This window comes from Manis pentadactyla, chromosome X, assembly GCF_030020395.1.
Source record: "Manis pentadactyla isolate mManPen7 chromosome X, mManPen7.hap1, whole genome shotgun sequence".
NCBI classification, from domain to species: domain Eukaryota; kingdom Metazoa; phylum Chordata; class Mammalia; order Pholidota; family Manidae; genus Manis; species Manis pentadactyla.
In genome coordinates, this window is record NC_080038.1 from 25,784,143 (window position 1) to 25,805,410 (window position 21,268).

The following is a 21,268-nucleotide window of genomic DNA, read 5'->3' on the forward strand; positions in this document are numbered from 1 at the left end:
AGTATGCCTTATTACCATCCTCATCCTTTCTGCCCTCTCAGATCTGTCCGCTCATTTACTCTAATCTACTTGCACCCACTGTCTTTCTCACACTGGCTTTTACTATAATGCCTCAGATTTATCCAGATGGGACAAATAGATTCTGGTCTAGGGGCATGCTTAAGAGGGACACCGCCTAGTAGAGAGGTCAGCAACATCCGTTTTCATGAGTTTTGACAAGGCTGTTAACCCTACTCTCTTTTATTTTCACAGAAATTTCACTATCATCTAGTCCAATGGCTTTTGACTTTTTTTAAAGCATATAACCCCTTCTTCAAGTGAAACCTTAAGAAGAAGCCACCAGTCACCATGGGGGGTGGGGACAGTGAATGGGTGAGTGAAACAGATGAAGGGGATAAAGAGGCACAAAATCTCAATCATAATATAAATTAGTTATGGGGATGAAAGTAAAGCAGAGAGAAAATAGTCAGTGGTTCTGTATCATCCTTCTTTGCTGACAGATAGTAACTACACTAGTTGGGCTTAACATTTAATAATGTAGATAGCTGTTGAATCACCATGTTGTATACTTGAAACTAATATAATATTGTATTATCAAGTATATTTCAATAAAATATAACAGGAAGAGAATTAAAAAAAAAAAGAAGAAGAAACCCAACAGGTGAAGCATACGAAGGAGGAGGGCATTGGACTGGTTGAGATTGGAGATGGGAGGTAAGGGGGTGGGGGGGCAGTAGGACTTACTGAGGGGACATCTACCACCTGGAGGGCGGAGGGGAGGCTCTCAAGAAGAAATGATGAGCCTGAGGTTGCAGGTTCATGCGCTTGGTTGGATGAAGTCCAAGGCAATATTCATTTCAATTATTTCATGTTGAAGTAAACAATAGATTCCGCTTATTCACTGCAGCTAATGAACAAAGAAAAAGCTAGGTAGTATTTTTGGAAAGTCAGGTCTGCACACAAAAAATAGTTTACCAAAGAGGTTGTGGTTTTCCTAAAGAAGAGATTAAATGAAGTGCAGCTTAAACAGGTTTCTTTAATTGATTCTGAATTGCAGCAGAGTAATGTAGTGCCTTAGAGTCTTTTCTGGCTCTACTTTTTGTAATTCAGCTGCTCTACTGGCTGTTCGACCTTGGACTGGCAAATACAGAACTGGGAGGATAAATAAAGCTGAATGATAACACTGTGGGAGAAACAAGCCTATCATCTTAATGCCTTTTTGGTCCCCATGGCCCTATCTTCCAGAGGAGAAAAACAAGAAAGGGAGAAGAAGAGAGAGAGAGAGGAAACTATTACATATTTCTTCTCACTAAAATCAGTTTCACAGCTACAAGGTTAGTACAAAGTATCAAGGGTGCTACTACGGAAGACCTAAGTCCAACCATATAGCTTTAATATAAGATTTGGACATCCCACCAGAGAAGAAACAAGCGGGACAGAGGATTCCTGTTGAATTTCATTTGGAAAATATGGCACAAGAGTGTGAACAGTATGGCACAATGGATTCTACAGTCTAAGGAGTCCATTGATCCTCTGCACTATCAAAACCAAGTCTGTTTAACATAAAGATTGAACCACAGGTGTGAACTTTAGGAAGACAGGGCTTCAGGGCCATGCTGTGTCCATTAGTAAGCTAGTTGCTTTTGGGATAACAACTCTCTTGACACTTTATTGTCCTCCTATGGTTAAAAATCAAAACAAAACAAAACAGAAAATAGCATGGCATCTATCTCCTAAGGCTGTTAGAAGAGTAAATGGACCAATGAACGAAGAAAATTAGCAAAATGCCTGATACAGAGCAAGGAATGAATGTATGTTAGCTCTAAGATAAATATATTAGGTATATTCAGGTCAGTGCAAACGCGAGGGGGAATAACTGACATGAAAGCAGGTTTTATTTTCTTTAAGCTATGATATGTCTCAGTGTTACTGCAATAGAACCAGACTGTGAGACCTTAGAGACCCTCTAACAGAGTTAAACATGGAGTGACAATGTTGTTTTGCCTGATTCACATCAGACTTTTGTTGTTAAAGGACAATTTCCTCAATATGCTCAATACAAAGCATTTATTCACCCAGATAATAGATACAAATCCATGCATTCAAATGTTCCTTGGAGTCAGAGATCAAGATGGAAATCCCCGGAATCACAGAGATTTGTGTCTATAAACTTGCTTATTAAATTCGCATTCAAGGCGGTTGGAAGGGGTAGTGTCGGCTTTTTAACCAGAATCTTGTCATTACTTCTCCCTGTTGGGGTGGTAGCACATGTTGTGAGTGACCTCCAGAGATCCTCAAGCGGTATGCAGAGAGCAAATTGAATCTGAAAGCTTTATTAGACAAGTTTGTCTTTCAGCTGGTGGGAATGGATGTCAGTTGTATTGGAAAAAATAAAATTTCTTGTGAAACCGGGTCCTGACCTTGAAAACAAAACCTCAATTCAAAGTGCAGGATTCAATTCTGAGTTATTTCCTTATTTGTTTAACAAGGAGAGCAGGCTTAAAAGAAGAAGGTACAACATTTTACCTTTAACAAATAAGAATCAGTAGGAAAAATAATAGAACTTCTCTTCTGATCTTGCTGGACTTAGTAAGCAAAAATGCTTATCACCAAGCTGTAGGGTCAAAAAATATATATGCTGCTATCAAGGAAGCAATTTTTCTCACTCGCTTCAATATGAGAAGTAGAAGGATCTCCTCCAGTTATAATAAATAGTAAACATTACAGGAAGTTTATTTATATCTTTTATTCATACGTTTCAAGAATAAAGAATAATCCTGGGTATAAAGCTGAAGTGACAATGGAGACTGACTAATTTGTTCTATTTCAGTATTGCCTTCTAGGTTTTTAATGGCATGATATTTAGTTCTTGACTTTTAATGTTGGAGAACAATCATTTTTTTTTGAAGTTGTGATAGTTATCTCAGAAGCAAGGATTGAAGACACTCGCCAGGGCCGTAGCGAAAAGAGGGCGTTTCCCAGGAAGCGGGACCTCCCCAGCGAAGCCCCCACAACTCCTCTGCCGGATGCCTCGGCCTCCCCTCTGTCTCCACACCGAAGAGCCAAGTCACTGGACAGGAGGTCCACGGAGTCCTCCCTGATGCCTAACCTGCTGAATTTCAAGAAAGGCTGGCTGACCAAGCAGTACGAGGATGGCCAGTGGAAGAAACACTGGTTTGTCCTTGCTGATCAAAGCCTGAGATACTACAGGGATTCGGTGGCTGAGGACGCAGCTGACTTGGACAGGGAAATCGACTTGTCTGCCTGTTATGATATCACAGAGTATCCAGTCCAGAGAAACTATGGCTTTCAGATACACACAAAGGAGGGCGAGTTCGCCCTCTCTGCTATGATGTCCAGCATCCGGTGGAATTGGATCCAGACCATCATGAAGAACGTCCACCCGGCCTCAGTCCCAGATGTGATAAGCTCCTTGCCAGAGGGAAAGAACCCGAGCAGCTCCTCCTCTGAGACCTGCTGGAGGCCCAGTGAAAAGCAGGAGCCAGACCCTGAGCAGAGGAGGAGCCGGGCTCGGGAGCGGAGGTGGGAGGGGCGCTCCAAGACCTTTGACTGGGCCAAGTTCCGCCCCATCCAGCAGGCGTTGGCTCAGGAGAGGGCTAGTGCCACAGCACCCTCCGACACCCACCCTGAGGCAGAGCCAGGGGAGCTGGAGCGGGAGCGTGTGCGGCGACGGGAAGAATGCTGCAGGCGCATTGGGACACTCGATGCTGTGGACAGGCCAGGCACCGACGCAGCCCTGCGGATGGAGGTCGACTGGAGCCTGGGGCCACCGACCTCAAGACACAGAATGTCCACGTGGAGATTGAGCAGCGGTGGCATCAGGTGGAGACCACCCGTCTCCGGGAGGAAAAGCAGGTTCCCACTGCCCCCCTGCAGCTATCCTCCTCTGAGGTTGGAAGTGATCAACTCTCCACTCACGAGCTGACCTCACTGCTGGAGAAGGAGTTGGAGCAGAGCCAGAAGGAGGCCTCAGATCTTTTGGAGCAGAACTGGCTCCTGCAGGACCAGCTGAGGGTGGCTCTGGGCCTCTGGGAACAGAGTGCCTGGGAGGGTTACGTGCTACAGGCCACATGTGAGTGAGGCTTTGCAGCAGTGGAAGAAACGCACCAGAAGAAGATTGAAGACCTGCACCAGCGGGAGCTGGAGAAGCTGCGGGAGGAGAAGGACCGCCTCCTGGCCGAGGAGACCGCGGCCACCATCTCAGCCATCAAAGCCATGAAGAACGCCCACCGGGAGGAGATGGAGCGTGAGCTGCGGAAGAGCCAGCGGTCCCAGATCAGCAGCAGCAATTCAGACATTGAGGCCCTGCGGAGGCAGCACCTGAAGGAGCTGCAGTCAGCGCAGTGGGAGTTGGAGGTCCTCTCGGAGCAGTACTCACAGAAGTGCCTGGAGAACGCCCACCTGGCCCAGGCACTGGAGGCCGAGCGGCAGTGCCAGCGGGAGAACCAGGAGCTCAACGCCCACAATCAGGAGCTAAACAACCGCCTGGCTGCAGAGTTGGCCCAGTTACTGACGCTGCTGACCGGGGACACTGGCGGGGAGGCCGCTGGCTCACGTCTCACACAGGGGAAGGATGCCTATGAGTTGGAGGTCTTATTGCTGGTCAAGGAATCGGAAATACACTACCTAAAGCAGGAGATCAGCTCTCTCAAGGATGAGCTGCAGTTGGCATTACGGGAAAAGAAGTACGCTAGTGACAAGTACAAGGACATCTACACCAAGCTCAGCATCGTGAGGGCCAAGGCCGACTGCAACGTCAGCAGGCTGGGGGAGCAGCTGAAGGCTGCCACAGAGGCACTAGACAAAAAGCCCCCTGAAAACACCCCCGTGACAGGATATGATATAATGAAATCTAAAAGCAATCCTGACTTCTTGAAGAAAGACAGATCCTGTGTCAGCCGGCAACTCAGAAACGTCAGATCCAAGTCCGTAACTAAGCAGGTCTCATGGGATAACTGAAACGAGCCCGCTTCCAGGTCCCCTGTCATAGTCTGAAAGAAGGCCTGATGGTACAAGAACGCTTGAAGCTCTTTGAATCCAGGGACTTGAAGAAAGACTAGCTGTATCCCCTTCAGCTTGAATACACACCCTGCCTGGCTTGCGCAGCACCACCCAAGTGTTGTATTCTGTCTGTACCTTTCTTCTTCTTCTTCTTCTTCTTCTTATCGTCATCATTAACTGTGGGTATGGATGCATAAGGGACTGGTTTATGGGCTCACACCATTCCCTGCCGTGTTGATTCTGACTTCCTATTCGTCTTTATGCAGGCTTTCTCCCATGGTTTCTAAAGTCAGCCAAGCAGCAGGGGCCTGGAGGGCCGCGTGCTCCGGACTGGTCTGTTCGTCCCCCCCCTGCTTTGGCCCACACACTCACTGTCAGTATTAAGGCCCAGCAGCCTGGCGATAAGCTAGCTGTGTCCCTCTGAGCGCCGCGTGGGGTCAGGGCCCCACAGCACCAGCTCTGCTGTGCACCAGGTCGCCTGGAGCAGGAACAAGCCTTCAGGATGAGGTTCGGCCTGGATCACGGCACTGACAGGTCACTAGTCTGCAGAGGAGCAGGAGGAGCAGGGCAAGGGGCATGGCTCACAACCTTGACTTGCACCTTCTGGCTTGAGAGGAGGAGAGCATTTTGTACTTGTTCCTCTAATGTAGCTTAGAACCACACCCCAGGTAATGGTGGTAAATCTTTCACAGCCTGGAAAATGTTGAAAGCAGCCATTCCTATTTTTGTTTGTTTTTTATTAAATCTTGCACACACACAAAAAATAATTTAGATTTTTTTCTATTCTAAGTCTATATTACAATTTAGGCACTGGCATAGTTAGAGCTGATAGCAATTTTGCATAAATATTAGATTAGCTAGATTGAATATCTGTTTAATGAACGCGACATGGACTGACAAGTACTTTGGAAAATGTGATTAAAACATATTTCCTTAAAAAATATTGCAGATGAGAAAAGAATAAACTGTATAAATTTTAAGAAGATGACAGCATGTTAGACTGTAAAGTAGAGGTTCTCAAATTGGTTATCAAGACATAGTTGAGAATTAGAGTTAAAGAAAGAGTTGGGGGTTTGATTTAGCCAGCAAGATCTGCATCAGAGCCACAGCATACCCCTACTTGACCAATACTGCAGTCTTTAAAAGAAATTGGGATTTACCACTGAGAGTGTGAGCTGGCAGCTATGTCTAAGCAGAAAAGAAGTCGAGATCTGTAACAATACTGAAGAGCACAGCGAACAAACTCAGATGTGGGTTTGAGTCCAGATTCTGCCACTAAACTGCTGGACAAGCATATAATCACTTAATCTCTCTGTCATTTTAATTATATGGGAGGCTGACTTACTTGAGCCAGCTCTAAAATAAAATATACTTTTCATTCAGCCAAAATATATTAGCTGAACACCTACTATATGCTATTCATTGAATAAGAGCTGCATACACAAAAGAGGGCATCCATTGATAGCAAGATACAGAATCCTCTTGGAACTTACAGTCTATTAGGGAGTGAAAATTAAATTATGTAAAGAGTTCAGTAATCAAAATAATGATAAGGATAGGAAAGAGAAAAAGTATGCTTTGAGATTGTGTAATAGGCTCAAAGAAAGTCCTGCAGAATAAAAGATGCAGAAGAGTTCTAGGATGAATCAGGGGAGAGATCATCCAGGTCAAAGAGGAGTAGGTGTAGGAGCCCTGAGCCCAGGAAGTAGATATGCTAAAGGAACTGAAGAAAGTCAGAGAGGCTGCGCTTTGAAGAAAAAGGGGGTCAGTGGAACAAGAAGGGCACTCAGGGGAACCATCATTTAAGAACTTGTGGGCCATGTTAATGGTTTGGAGATATATTATAAAAGCAGTGGGACACTGATCAAAAATTATAATAACATGAGATTTACATTTTGCATTATTCTTCTTCGTGGACTATATTTATAAGGGGAATGGGTTAGAGAGAGGTGAACGAAGTCAATTAGGAGGCAAGCATCCACATAAAATATGAGGGTGGCAGAAGGGATGGAGATGAATAAATATTTGAAAGATATTTAAGTAAAACTGGCAGGATTTGGTGCTTGATTGTATGAAGCAAGTGAGGGAGAAAGAGTTGTTTACCTAGGATCACCTACTGGTGCTGACTTCAGTGGATGGTGTTTGCCATTTCCTGAGTTAGGGACTACAAGCAGAGAAGAGGGGAGAATAAATTGACTAATTCGGTTTGAGACATGGCAGATTTGAGGAGTCTGGGAAATATCCAAGTGCAGATGTTGAGTGAGTTGTTGGATATATGAGTTCTCCTGAATTCACTCCAATCCGTATTTTGTCCCCCTACTACTCTGTCCACTAAATCCAAAGTTGGTTCTCAGGCTTTATTTTACTAGACTTATAGGGAACAACTGACACACTTTATTGATTGCTTCTCTTTAATTCACATCTTTCACTTGCCTTCTAGGATTCTGTCCTAGTTTCCCTCCTGCTTCACTGTACTTATTACTGTATCCCCTACTTCTTACCACTGAGGTCCTCCAGGGCTTGATTTTTGCATATCCTCTCTTTTTTATCTATATTCACCCCTGGGCTTTAACAAGCACAATCTCATGGCTCAGTTATATGCTAAAAGTTTGCATATTTACGTCTCCAGATTGGATCTCTCTCCTAGCCTCCAGGTCATATATCCCTTTACCTATGCTACATCTCCAGCCGGATAACTACCAGGCATACAGAAATTCATACGTATAAAGCAAAGATTTTTTTCTGTTGCCTCCTACCACTCTGTACCTCCTACCGTCTTCCCTAACTCAGTAAATGACAGCACCATTCTTACAATTTGCTCAGGCTAACAACCTCATCATATTTTCTCCTATCAAAAAATGTCAATGAATTCTGTTGGCTCTAACTTCAAGACACATCCAGAATCTAACCATCTCTCATTACTTACATTGTCCCTACTCTGGAGCACACTTACCATCATTTCTCACCTAAATTCTTGCATTAGTCTAATTGGTATTCTCTTGCTTCTACTCTACTCTTTTCCTTACAGTTTATTCTTAATACATTCAGAAAATGTTTGCCAAAACATATGGCCAGATCATCTCAAATTGCCTCCCTTAGGACTTCATCTGACACAAAGTCAAAGTCATCCTAAAGGTTTTTAAAGCTCTACTTCATTTAACGTCATCTCTTAATGGCTCTCCACTTCATTTACTGTGCTCCAGCCACACTGGAGCCACCACAGAAAAAAACAATATGGTAAACACACTTGGAAGGGTAGGGGGTGGGGGGCACAGAGATGTTTATACATTTAAGAGACAGATTTTTTGTGGATAGGCATGGGTACTCACCTGATTTATGCTAGAAAAGGAAAGTCTGAAGGGAGATTAACAGACTTCAAAGAATGTCTAAATGTGTGAGTGGCAATGTTCTTTTCCTACCCCAAAAATAATTTAGACAATAACTGGAACTTGGGTTAGGCGGTTGAAAGACTATCTTCACTATAATAGCAGTGGTGGAATTCCACCTACTCTTGAATTTTTAGTAAGCGAGTAGGCAGTTAACCTTCTTAAGATCGCTTCTGAGAGAGAGCCTTTCTTAAAGATAGTGAGAACTCTAGACAAGATTGAGTGACCTCTTAAAGACCTTTCAAATCACAGTCTTACACATGTACAATGTAAGTGCAAACTGCTACAATATCCTTTAGGGATCTTCTTTCTTTGAGGGTAAAATTTTACTCAATTTCAAAATGATTCAGCAAAACTTTAGGAAATATTAGGAATACATGGAGAAATCTTACTTTTGTGGGCTGTGAGGTGCCTATTCTCATGAGTATGTTTAAATAATTCTAATTTCCCCTTGATAATAGTTTGAGAAGAAATTCGACATTATTATATACTCTATAGTGATTTTCAGCAAAGGTCCTTTTTTGGAGGGAGTTAAATAATATAAGAAGGCTAAGATACTTTTATTATAGTGAACCCTTTATTTCTATTAAAATGCACGATATGAATAAATGAAAAATCTTCCAGTGAGAATACTTTATAAAACCATTGATGTTATTCTCCTCCTCCTCCAACATACACATACACACTCTCTCTCTGTCTCTGTCTCTCTCTGAAACTTCTAGGAATGAGTCCAACAGGCATTAGAAATTACCTTATTAGAGCTTCTCTTTTGCCAGTCCTGGTCCCAAAGCATGGCCCTAACCGGAGATGGTAACCAGGAAATAAAACTGCCAAAAGGTTAAGAGAGTGAGAACCAAGGGAATTTCATCCCCACCAAATGGATAATTAATACCTGAATACTCTAGTTTTCTCCATATATCACTGTCTTGGATATTAACAATGACAGAACTGCTGTATCCACCCTGTCAAGCAGAGGATGTTGTTAAAGACCTTGGCTTGGGACCAGGAGCTCCCACTGCCTGCATGGAAAGACTTCTTTCTGATCAATGTGAACACCGAGACCTCCCCAGGCAGGGTTTACTGTCGTCACTGCCCTATGTGTAGTGCGACACACCTCATTATATTTCAAGTACCCTCACCTCACTGATGCATACAAATATGATTTTAGCAATCTTTGTATTTATTTACTGCTGCCAAGGGTTGGAGTGCCTCTGTAGTTACTCAGGGCTTTGAAATATCTTGGGGAGGGATTAAAATTCATCTCTTCTCCCCTTATTACAATTGACTAGGGAACTTTACATTTTTTAGTAAAGTCTTATTCCTAGTATATTAGCCATTGAAGAAGCTTTTAAGGTTTAGAGGTTTTAAATATAAAGCTGAGGATGGCAGAGCTCTGTCCTAGGTGCCCATCCGTTAATGAGGCAGAGAAGGACTCAGCTCCACTGAACCTCTGTGCCTGATCCTAAAGGTTCAGCTGAAGCAGAGTTAACACTGGGAGACACAGCTGATAGGGGAAAGGGTATGAGGCACCCTTTTGTGAATGATGGGACCCAAAATGGGAATAAGAATGTGAGAACTAGTTGGCAGCTTCCTTCCTTCTCGCATGATCATCGCAGATGAATGAAGTCCATTTTCACCGTAAGTTCATCGTTGTCTTGCAATTTAAATCAAACAAAGAATAGTAGTATGCCAAGATTATATTTAAGCTCCAGTTAACCTAATGCTTTTATCAAATTGCCTAGATATTTAAAGTATTATTGAAAGAGCCTTGGAAATGCTCTATTCAACTCCAGAGAGGTGAGTGAAGTTCAAATAAATGTCTAACTTTCCGTGTGAGTGTTTGATATCTAAGCGTAGCCTTCAGAAATTCAAATGAAGAGAAATAAACCACTGAGCTATGGTGTTCTGATTAATAGCATACGTTTTGGAATCACAGAGATCTATCATTGAATACCCACTCTACCACTTACCAGCTTTGTAACCTTGGACAATTTATTTAATCTTTCTAACCTCTGTTTTTCTCATTGGTAAAATGCAAATCACAACTCATTAAAAAGGTGCAAGCGTGGCACTGATTCTAAGGCCTGCTGTATTAATTTAGGTTCACCCAGAAGTAGACCCTAAGACAAGGATTTGCATACAAGTAGTTTGGTTGGTAGATGATACCAGGCAGCTTTGGTAAAGAGCAGGGAGTGAAGAGACATGGGAAGGAAGTCTAAGCCGGGCATGCTAGTAAGCAGGTTATCACTGTGGGTAAGTGTGACATAACCCACTGGAGACCTGTGGTGTGGAACATACCTAGGAGTTGTCCTACCCAAGAAATGAAGAAGATGGGCTATTTATCCATCAGCCCCTGGGCATAAGTGGATGAGTGCTGATCCAGGGATATTTCCTTCCCAGCACTTCCAACCTGCTCTGCAAGTGGGTGAGCTTCTCCTGTGGCCATAGAAAGGGCCTGGACACAGTCACAGGTACTTGCATTTGGTAGCCTCAGGGTTTACAGAAAGGACTGGTGCTGAGGGGATGTGGGTAGGGCATTAAGGGCCAAATTTGACCCACCTGACCCTTCCCTGTTTCTGTAAATAAAGTGCTATTGGAACACAGCCATGCTCATTTATTTATGTATTTTCTCTAGTACATAAATAAATGTACTATGGCTAGAAATTTCTAGAAATTTCTCTAGTACATAAATAAATTTCTACGGCTGCTTTTGGTATACAGTAACAAATTGACTGCATGACCCAGAAAGCTAAAAATATTTACTATCTGGCTCTTTAAAAAAAGAGTGTGTTGATTTCTCATCTAGTTGGTAGCATAAGAGAGATGAGAATTTAGGCTTTTTGACCTACAGTGCAGCACTTTCCTAATTACACTTGAGACTTGCTCTCTCCAAAATTAATTACAGGAAGAGATGGTTTTACCAGTGTTTAATCAACTAGAAACCTCTATTAACTGCCACTTCTGTGTGTCTACGTATACAGTAGTCATTCATCTCATAGTTATTACCCTGGGACATTTGAAGAACTCCAATATCCTGATTTGGAGCCTTCACATTAAATATGTTCTATACGCAATTTCTTTCAAAATTGCTAAATTGGGTATTGTGGAATGTGAATGTTCCCAGGCCCAGCAGCTTGTGGAAAAGAAAGGATTCACACTGACATTTACAAGCAGATTTGCTGGCTCTTTGCCTCCATCTGCCATGCAGGCCTTCAGTCCCATGTACAGGTCCTGTCTACCTAAATGTGTCTGGGATTCTCTAGGGAGTTTCATGTAATCATGGTATTCTCCCTACAGGTCTCTGAGCTGCTCTTACAGGCAAATACTGCCTGGACTGAGTGTGCTGCCCATCTACTTGAACTTCTAAACTACAAAGTCCTTGGGGGATGTGGGGTGGGGATATGGGTGGTGGTGATGAAATAACAGGGAGCTCCCCTTGGCATCAACAGCCCGGGATCTTACTCAAATTCCATGAGCTGTTGCATGCAGGAGTAGGGAAGGACTCCTTCCCCACCATAGACCAATGGCACTACTTCTCAAAGTGCAGTGGCAGGACCATCTGGGGACCTTTTAGAGATGCACATTCTCAGGCCTTATCCCAGATGTACTGAATTAGAAATTCTGATTTTGAAAAGGCTGAAGCCCAACAATCTGTACCTCAATAAGAAATGGGTGATTTTAACATAGGGTAAAGTTTGAGAACCGGACAGAGGACACTGGGTATGGATGGACACTTTCATCTCTGCTTTCCCCCTTTTCCCCAATGTAGTGATTTAGTGGAAAGATAGCCCCAGTAGATCCTCCCATGCCTGTGTGCACACCCCTTTGCAATGCCATTGCAGCTCCTCCCCTTCAAGAGATGAAATCTGTTTGTTGGGGGAGATCACTGAGAGGATGTGACTTCCAGGTGACTAGTGAGCTGGACTCTGGCAATCAGAGGCTCCTCACCTCTTTCCCTGTCCTTTGAATGTGGGTTCCCCTTGCTTTCCCTGCTCCCAGATGTTGCCCAAGGAAATAGTCTTGAGATAGTGATGTGCTACTGAGACCATCTGGATGGCATATGTGTCTGAGCCCAGTTAAGGCCTCTACATAAATTTTAAGATTCTGGTGGCGGAGGGAGGTTCTATTAGCCTTACAGCCACCCAAGGACAGTCTCCTAGGTAAGTTCCCTTGCCTGTTAAACCTGCACCTATCAATCAGAGTAGCCTGCCTCTTTCTTCAGCTTCTCTCTACCCTCCACATATAGGGGCTGGTTTCAGATTACACCGGGGAACAACTCCTTCCCTTGCCCCTGCCCCTGCCCAGGAGCTCAGAACAAACACTGTCTTTCCTTGAATCTGGGCTAGCCTTACAACTTGCTTTGACTAACAGAATGTCACAGAAACGATGTCATATGAATTCCAGAATCTAGGTGTCAAGAGGTCTTTGTAGCTTTCACTCTTACCCTGTTGAAACACTGCCCTGAAAATGCCATATAATGAAAGCCCAGTCTAGCCTGCTGGAGGATGAGAGGTCTTGTGAAGAACAAGGTTCTCCAACCAACAGCCAGCTGTCAGATATCTCAGTGAGATCATTTGTGGCCATCTAAGTCCTATTGATTTGCTAGATGGCTGAATGCTCATGGACGACCCATGCAAAACTTTTGGAATAACTATTCAGCTAATCACAGCCCAAACTGCAGATTCACAGACTCATGAGCAAGTAAATAACTCTTGTTTTAAGGCATTACATTTAGGGTGTTTTTGCGCAGAGATAGATAACTGATACACTCTGGTATCCAAGCAACAGCAATTGCAAAGAAGGTTTTTTTCAGCATGCTTATTTGTCCTGCAAGTTGAAATAATTTATACAGCTAAGGCAAGACCACCTCATCATATAATTTAAGTATGCAGCCATAAAGGAGCTTGGTTTACTGTTTTTTTCAAAGCCCCTTGGGCCTCAGTTTCCATACCTATAAAATAAGAATATTCAACCAGATGATTTTAAAGATTATTCTAGGTTCAGAGATCTATGGTTCTAATAAATTCAGATAAAGTAAAATGACTTCTTACTTCTTAAGTAGGAAAGACACAGAAATCCCCATACATCCAAGATTGAGTTAAGTAACACTAACTACAGGCTAGCTGCCTCCGTATCTAGACTTTCCACTAGGTTCTTGGACAGAAAGATAGTGCAAGGCACAGCAAAACAAAACAAAACACAACACAACACAGGCTTTGGAGCCTGACACACTTGGATTAGAATCCTGGCTCTTTTTCTTCTTTTTCTTCCCAGCTGTGTGGCTGTAATCTAGCTATTTCTCCTCCAACTCTTGAAATCCTTACCTTAAAAAAGAGGTACACAACCATGTACTTTGAAATTATTTTGAGGGTAAAGATATATATATATATATATATATATACACACATATATATGTAAAAGTAGCTACACAATAGGAGTACAATGAGAAAAAAGAACGTTTTGTTTGAATGAAAGTGGCTCTGGATCTACTGGACTCCCCACTGATTCTTTTCCTTCAACATTTGTACATTGAAGATTTTTATACTTTATGCCTAGCTCTCTGTCAGTTTGCTATAGGGGATGAAAAGCCCCTGCCTTTGAGAAAACTCCTCTCTCCTTCCTTTCTTCAGCTCTGGCCCCAATTAGCCAGCTATCACCAGGGCGGAGAGCTGAGGGCATCCCCAGACTCAGATGGGGGAGAAGGAAGTAGGCAGGTGATCGGAAAGATGCTGTCACCCACTGCTCCGGTGCATGTCCTCAGCTCTCTGTACTGGTCTCTTTGGGCTCCTTCATATTCCTCCATCGTGCTCCACCTCAAGGCCTCTGCTCTAGCTGTTCTCTCTCTGCCTGGAACACTGTCCCCCATATACACACATGGCTCATTTCCTCACTTGCACCAGCTTTTTGATGGTCTTAAATGTTAATAGAAAAGCTTCCCTGAACAAAATACAATCATGTCCTCATTCCTGCTCCTTTTCCCTTTCACCCTGCTTTCTTGTCCTTCTTAACTGTGTTTCCTGCACTTCAGCGTGCACATGAATCACTTGCGGATCCTATTAAAATGCAGATTCTGATCCATTGGGTTCAGGTGGGGCCAAAGATTATGCATTTCTCAAAGATGCCCATTTGACATCAGTCTCTGGACTACACTCCATAGCACTGAATATTGAGATAGTTATCTATTTTCTTCTTTATTGGCTCATGATCCTTCTCTTCCAATCAGAGTATAATGTTTCATGAAAGAAGGGTCCATATCTTATTCTGTGCTACATGCTGAGCACCTAGTATTATGCCCAGTACATAAAAGTTCCTCAATAAATATTTATTAAGTACATGGATTATACATGCTGCTGGAAATCAAAACCGGAACTTTGAATGTATTTCCATTGGAAACATTATTATTACACTTAGGTACTTCACAAGTTAAAGGGATTTCTGTGACCTGGTTTTGGAACTTCTACCATATGTAAAGGAGCCTAAATAGGGACATAAACCCATAATTATCTCCAGAGGTCAACAAACTTATAAACAAATCATTGGAACCCAATCTCTTTAGGGAGTCTGAGGCTGAACATACCACAGAAAGCTAGAGAACAAAGACCAAAATATGATTACATAGGGATAAACAATGCATATGTGAGGGAACCAAAAATTACAGGTCATAAAAAGAAAGAAACCTGATACAATTACTTGAACATAAGCTCTGAGACAACAATTTTAGTGTCCCAGATTGACAAAAAGAAAGGAAAGTTTGCACATCTTCTTCAAGTCTCCAGCATGATTAAATCTGATTCTGATGACTGCTCAGAAACCCGAGGGGGCACATGAGACACACTTTCCCCAGAAGGTAGGCCACTTTTAACCCAAGCAATATTTATGCCTTCCATTGAACTATCAATGTGCTTCTCTGGCTGTGATCTTTCCAGTGCACTGTAGTTCTACTTGATATAAAATAAAAAATCAACCTTACTTGAAGAACCAGTCACCATGCTTTCATGCTTCAATCATTAGATCTTCGACAAGTAGACAGGCAAAAAAAACAAAACCAAAAAAACCAAAAAACAAAACCCAAACCAAAGATGTCTTTGGTTCTGCCAAATTATAAAATTGGTACAGCAAAGAAGTTTTCTGGCTTCTTTCCCCTGAGATTCAAAGCCAGCATTAACATTGTCATGAGATTTTATGCCTTCTACTAACAAATGAATAGAAAGTGAAATAAAATAGACTGAAAATACGCAGTAAAAAGAAAAGTGAAAACTAGCTAAATGAAGAAACATTCCTCCCCAAAGTCTGCTTGTGTTAGTCACGGTCCATTTTTTTTTTCTTGAACTCAGAATGGAAGAGCTCTTAAAACTGTTTTCACATTGGGATGGGGGAGGTGTTAGGGGGCTTGTGTATGTTTCTGTGCTTTCAGGGATGTGTACGGGCATAGTTGCAGAATGTTACCTAAACGATACAGGCTTCCTTGAGATGTAATCCTCATGCACTTAGTGGAGTATTGGTTGTTGATGGTGTTGCTTACTAGGAATTGCCTTTGGCTCCAGAAAACTCTGCTAAGGTCTCCCTCTCCTCCAAGTGGGCAGCACATGGACACTGACTGGCTGGTTCAGGAATACCAAGGCCAGGTCCTCTCCCTGCAATTCAGGTCAGCTCTGCCAAGCCAGCCCAGGTGCTAAGGCTCTGTGGAACTGGCTGTCGCCTCTGTGGCAACTGAATCATCCATCAGCTTCTCCTGCTGTCCACCCCCATATACCTTTCTGCGTGATAGTTTTTATCTCAGGAGAACACACCCCAGTGTACCTTTATCAACCAATGCTCCAAACCAGAATCCATTTCCAACGAACCTACTCTGAAACATTTTGCATACTAAATAATACCAAGGTCTATTCCCATTTTCAAAACTGCGACAAAATTTCCTTTTCAGCCAGAGATCACCTCGGTGTTGTGCTTTTGAACAAATGATTACAGCCGAAGAGAATGTGATCCAGGATACTTACGGGCTCCAGCCGTGGTCAGTCCAGGAGCTGGGCCAGGCTGCTTTGCCCTCAGCTCTTGAAGTAAATTGGTTACCGCCTTCCACTCAGAGCTCAGATCTTCTAATTTCCTCTTTAATAGAAAAGCATACATGTTATTTATTTGATTAGCATCTTGAAGCTAACTTAATTCATGAGGTTATTAATTCATTTTGTGAATACATTATTGCATTTCTATTGTATTTTACTTCTAAATTAATTTTTCTGGGTTGAATTCCATTGAAAGGGATTATAATTATTTTAGCCAACCACCCTATACATATTTATAGATTTTTTGCTACACACAGGTTGTTGCTCCAGGCACAATTTCATTTACAAGTAGAGTGCAAACATTAATGAAGACCAAAACAAATAAACAAAAAAACACTCTCACCTCAGCAACTGGCTTGATTCTTTTAAGCAGTATCTAGGGTGGCTGCATATGAAAATTATCCAGAGAACATTAAAAATACCCTCATGTCCTGGCTCACCCAGATCAATTTTATTAGAATCTCTTGGAGGGAAGGGCTGTGGTACACATGGTGGTATGCCACTTCAAGGGAGGACTCATGTCCCAGATGGTGGGAAAGATGTCAGTACACATCCTTCAGTTGTCATTCCTTTCAGAGACTGTCTCAGTCACAGAGCTGCCTTGGCCAAGGGCATGCCCTTTCCAGGGCAGCGCTGATTCAATGACAGACCAAGGTAATGGTATAAGAGATCAGAGAATTTAGCTCAAAGAAGGACAATTTTGAAGGGCCATTTCAGCTTCAGAACTCCCAGTAGAGTCAGCCAAACGTGTATATGCTGCTGGTATATGTTTAACAACTGGCTCTCTGGGGGGTGACAAGAAAAACCCACCCCCCTGATTTTAGTGCTCACCAATTTCTATGGTGTAAATACTCTCGCCATAGCCAATTTTAAGTTACCAAGTTGTGTCAAGTGGCTCACAAAATGCCTGAAAATTTGACAGTAGGCCCTCATGAGTAGATACATCACAGGGTAGCCATATGATTATTTATCACCAGTAGAATGTGTGCATTCTACTGTAAATGTACATAATATCTGTCAGTTCTGGGCTGAGGCTTTTAAAAAATGAATGAGGTTTCTCCACCCTTTCTTCCCTTTCCACTGGCTGAAGGAGGGGACTCTAAGGTCTTAAGGCAAACCTTCTCAACGGATTAGGGAGAGGGGGAGATTAATCCTAATGCCCTGGAGCAGTGGTTCTCATACTTTGGGATTATCAGAATCACTAGGAGGCCCTATTAAACCACTGAGTGCTGGGTCCCAGCCCCAAAGTTGTAGATTCAGAAGGCCTTGGGTAGGGTCCAATAATTAGCATTTCTAACAATTTTCCAGTTGATGCTAATACCGATTGTCCAGGACCAAAGCCTAAGGTATCCGTTAGACCTAATGAGTTACCTAAGCATCTATGATGGACTGGGTATATACCATCCTGACAGAAATTAAAAAATAAGCCCTTAAATCATTTTCTATAGGACTTAATTCTCTTGTGGAACTCAACTTGATAAAAGCTGCCAACGGAATAAATACTAAAACAAAAATTCTTCACTTCCTAGCACATCAATGAATATAACTCTTTATTAAAACATAAGGCTTGAATCCAAAAGCAAACAAAAAATTCTTCTGATTAGTGAGGAAAAGTACCATTGAAATGGCACTTGGAAGATATTTTTCTATTCCGATATCGGAGCTAAACACCGAGAATTAAATATTAGAAAGGGCTACTGGATTAATGTATATATTTGGTTTCATGATTCCCCTGAGAAGTTGCAGTGACTTCACAAGGACAGAATATTAAAGAGCAACTAGAAGTAACCATGCTGATAACAAAAAGTAGAAATAGATAATAGGAAGGAGATAATAAACATAAAAACAGGTAACTAGCAAGTATAGTGATATTGGTCATTTGTTGACAGGAAACAGTGCAACATATGATGAAGTATCATCCTACATCATTTAACTTTTATGAAGTCACCTGTATGTGCAAGAGAGAGACACAGGTTGACAGAAAGAGCGAGAGAAATTAGACACTGATTTAAACACTGCTGGAATCTGCCCACTCTTCCATTCAGTTAGCATCTGGCCCCCGAGTGAGCGGGCAAGGAGAGATGGGAGTTTGCTGTTCCTAAGGTTGGCTTAGGTTCCACTTTCTTCTCATAGAGAGTTTGATTCTAATATTTAAAAGTACATATTTATATCACAACCTGGCTTCTAAAAGCAAATTAACTACTTCATCTGGCTCTGAACAGAAGAAGGGTGATTTGTACTGAACTTTGTATTCCACATGCATCATTGTGTTATTAAACAGAATGATAGTTGATGCTCACAATGACACGCTTGAAAATTAAGAAAAGTTTAAATTACACTGTGTTTTAGAATCAGGAGTCTTGGATTTCAATCCTAACTCATCATGACTGGTTGTGAGATCGTTGGCAAATCAGATAGGTCACTCAGATTTATCATCCTTAAAAAATGGACATAACACTACCACCTAACTCAGTTTGTTGCAGAAACTAAATTAGACACTTTATATGAAAAGAACTCTGTGAACTGTAAAGTGCTATAAAATTGTTGGTTAGTTATTATGCACTGCTTAATGAAGCAAAACAGAAGATAGCCAATAAAAGTTTTCATTAAAATAGTTAAAATGAAAGTATTCCGATGCTTAAAGGACCAGGTTTTGGTTATCCTGAAAATAACATGTTTATATATTCAATTTCCTTTTATTAATATGTGAACTCTGAACAGCCTTTTAATTTATTCAAAAGTTATCTTGCCCACTGTTATTTCCAGATGGGGAAATGAGATATTACCATAATTCCAAATGTAGGGATTTTGAAAATTAAGCAGTACCCGCAACGTACCACAAACATCTAAGGTTATTTCAAAGTGTCAAAACGCAATATGCTCAGAATTGTATATTCCTAATCTTTCATAATTATTAGCAAATAACATCCCACTGAGTGGCTATAGGTTTTGATTTTGCTGATCACAAAAACACTCTTGGCAACTTCTTCAAGTATCTGGTGCACTTTAGAGTTGAACTTCATTATTTATATATTATGGGAAGTTCTTTTTACTTTGGTTTGGTTTTGCTTTTTGGTGCTCTGGCATGTGTCCTTATTTTCTATTCTCTCCCGTTTTCTATTAAGTTGTAAAGTTCTTCCAGGTAGCACAAACTGCTTGGCTGCGGCGACTAATGCAGCATTCTTCATGTAATAAACTTGAAACAGTTCTCAATAAAAACTATAAAAAGTAACATTATGCTAATCATGTTAGTCATCTTTCACCAAATTTAAGGGAATCAAATATATGCCTAAATTCCAACATCTTTAAATATAAAATCAGTGGGATAATAGTTAGCAAGTTCTGTTCTTAATTAGATTTCCAGAATTTTAAAACTCTGAACGTCCTAAGTGACTTGCAGGTGCCAGGCTTTCCTCACAGGAGCTCAACACTTATCAGAATGGATTTGTATTTTTCTCCAAAGCGAGAAACTCTGAGATCAGTTTTGAAAAATGGCAAACTTTGTTTCATTCTAGGGGACATTCGTAGTAGAGCGTTATTTTTCTTAGTATGTAATTTTCTTTTGAAATAGTCATTAAATGTTAAGACAATTATATTAAACAATGTGAAATTTCTTCTTTCTCAAATGCTGAAATGAATTACAAGAAAACATCATTTCTGAATATCGCTTTTTAATTTTCAATGGAATAGTTTTAAATTCTGAGTTTGGGGTTTTCAAAATTTAAAAATCTTGTATTTTTCTCTTGTGGCAATGTTTGGCATGCAATTAATATCTGCTAGGTGAATAAATCAATCCACCTACCACTGTATATACACAGGCATGCACATGAATATTGTAACTGAAACATCTGTCTCTATAAATTCAGTTAATACAACTGAGGACCAGAGGTGAAATTCAAATCTCTAAAATGGTTGCCCAGTTTCAGCATAAGTTACTAAGTAAGCCTAAATTGAGACTTTTCCCCAAAATATTTCTTCAGGAAGGAGTGAGCTGATATTAGAGCCCGTAGGCTTCTTCTGTCTCCACTGTTTTATCGGGAACAACAAAGCTGCAGACTCGCCTCAGATAATCTCAAGAGGTATGAATTTAGGATGCTTACAGAAGTCATCTGACAGAATTGGTTAATTAAAAAAAAAGTCAGTAAAGAAAGTTAATAAACCATTAGCAATTATTCCTAAAGTAAAACCTTACACTTACCAGTGGTAAAGGCTATTGTAAAGTCTTTTGAGGACAGTTAAAAAAAAAAACCCCAAAACAATAAGTTATTCTGATGGGTTGATAAAGAACACATATCTAAGAAAAATGAAAAGATCATCTCTCCAAATATTTTGTAAACGGGCAGCGAGGGGGGGATAAACCTTCCAGTGATAACACTGAGGAAGTGAAAGCTCTTCCGGTAATTGGCAGATAGCTAGGCATGATGGTCTCAGTTTTTTTGAACATAAAAAAAGAGTCACAGAAAATAAAGTAGACAGAGACAAGGCACCCCAGGGCCATGTTTGGAATGAGGCACAGACAAGGCCACTCTGCCACCACAAAAATGACTGATGTGGGACACTGCTATTTCTTTAACAGTGACAGCTCTGCCGTGCTTTCATCCCCTCAGCTTCCATATGAAAATTGTTAAAGATATTTGGTCACCACATTGACTGATTCTTGACAGCATCTAATCCAGAAATGGCTTCCACTTCCCTAATTCTTCTTTAGAATCACCCAGCCAGCTGAACCCTGTAGGCAGTTCTTTTCAACACCCTTACTGAATGGTCCACAGTCTCTTTGGGGAGCTTTCTCCCTTG

General features: G+C 41.6%; 2 protein-coding genes across 7 annotated transcripts in view; one reads left to right on the forward strand and one right to left on the reverse strand.

Moving 5' to 3' along the window:
• The window catches only part of DMD (dystrophin), a 2,193,636-nt gene that overhangs the window by 665,601 nt on the left and 1,506,767 nt on the right, over positions 1 to 21,268 (reverse strand). For all 6 annotated transcript variants that reach the window (XM_036917975.2, XM_057495970.1, XM_057495969.1 and 3 more), the window contains one exon: positions 16,406 to 16,514. In XM_036917975.2, the coding sequence (XP_036773870.2) occupies positions 16,406 to 16,514 (109 nt within the window). The remainder of the gene's footprint in view (positions 1 to 16,405; positions 16,515 to 21,268) is intronic.
• Positions 708 to 5,775, forward strand: LOC118928596 (myosin phosphatase Rho-interacting protein-like). The gene is given in 3 exon segments (XM_057495971.1): positions 708 to 714; positions 2,910 to 3,785; positions 3,788 to 5,775. Coding segments are annotated over 3 exon segments (2,076 nt in total). The 3' UTR covers positions 4,981 to 5,775.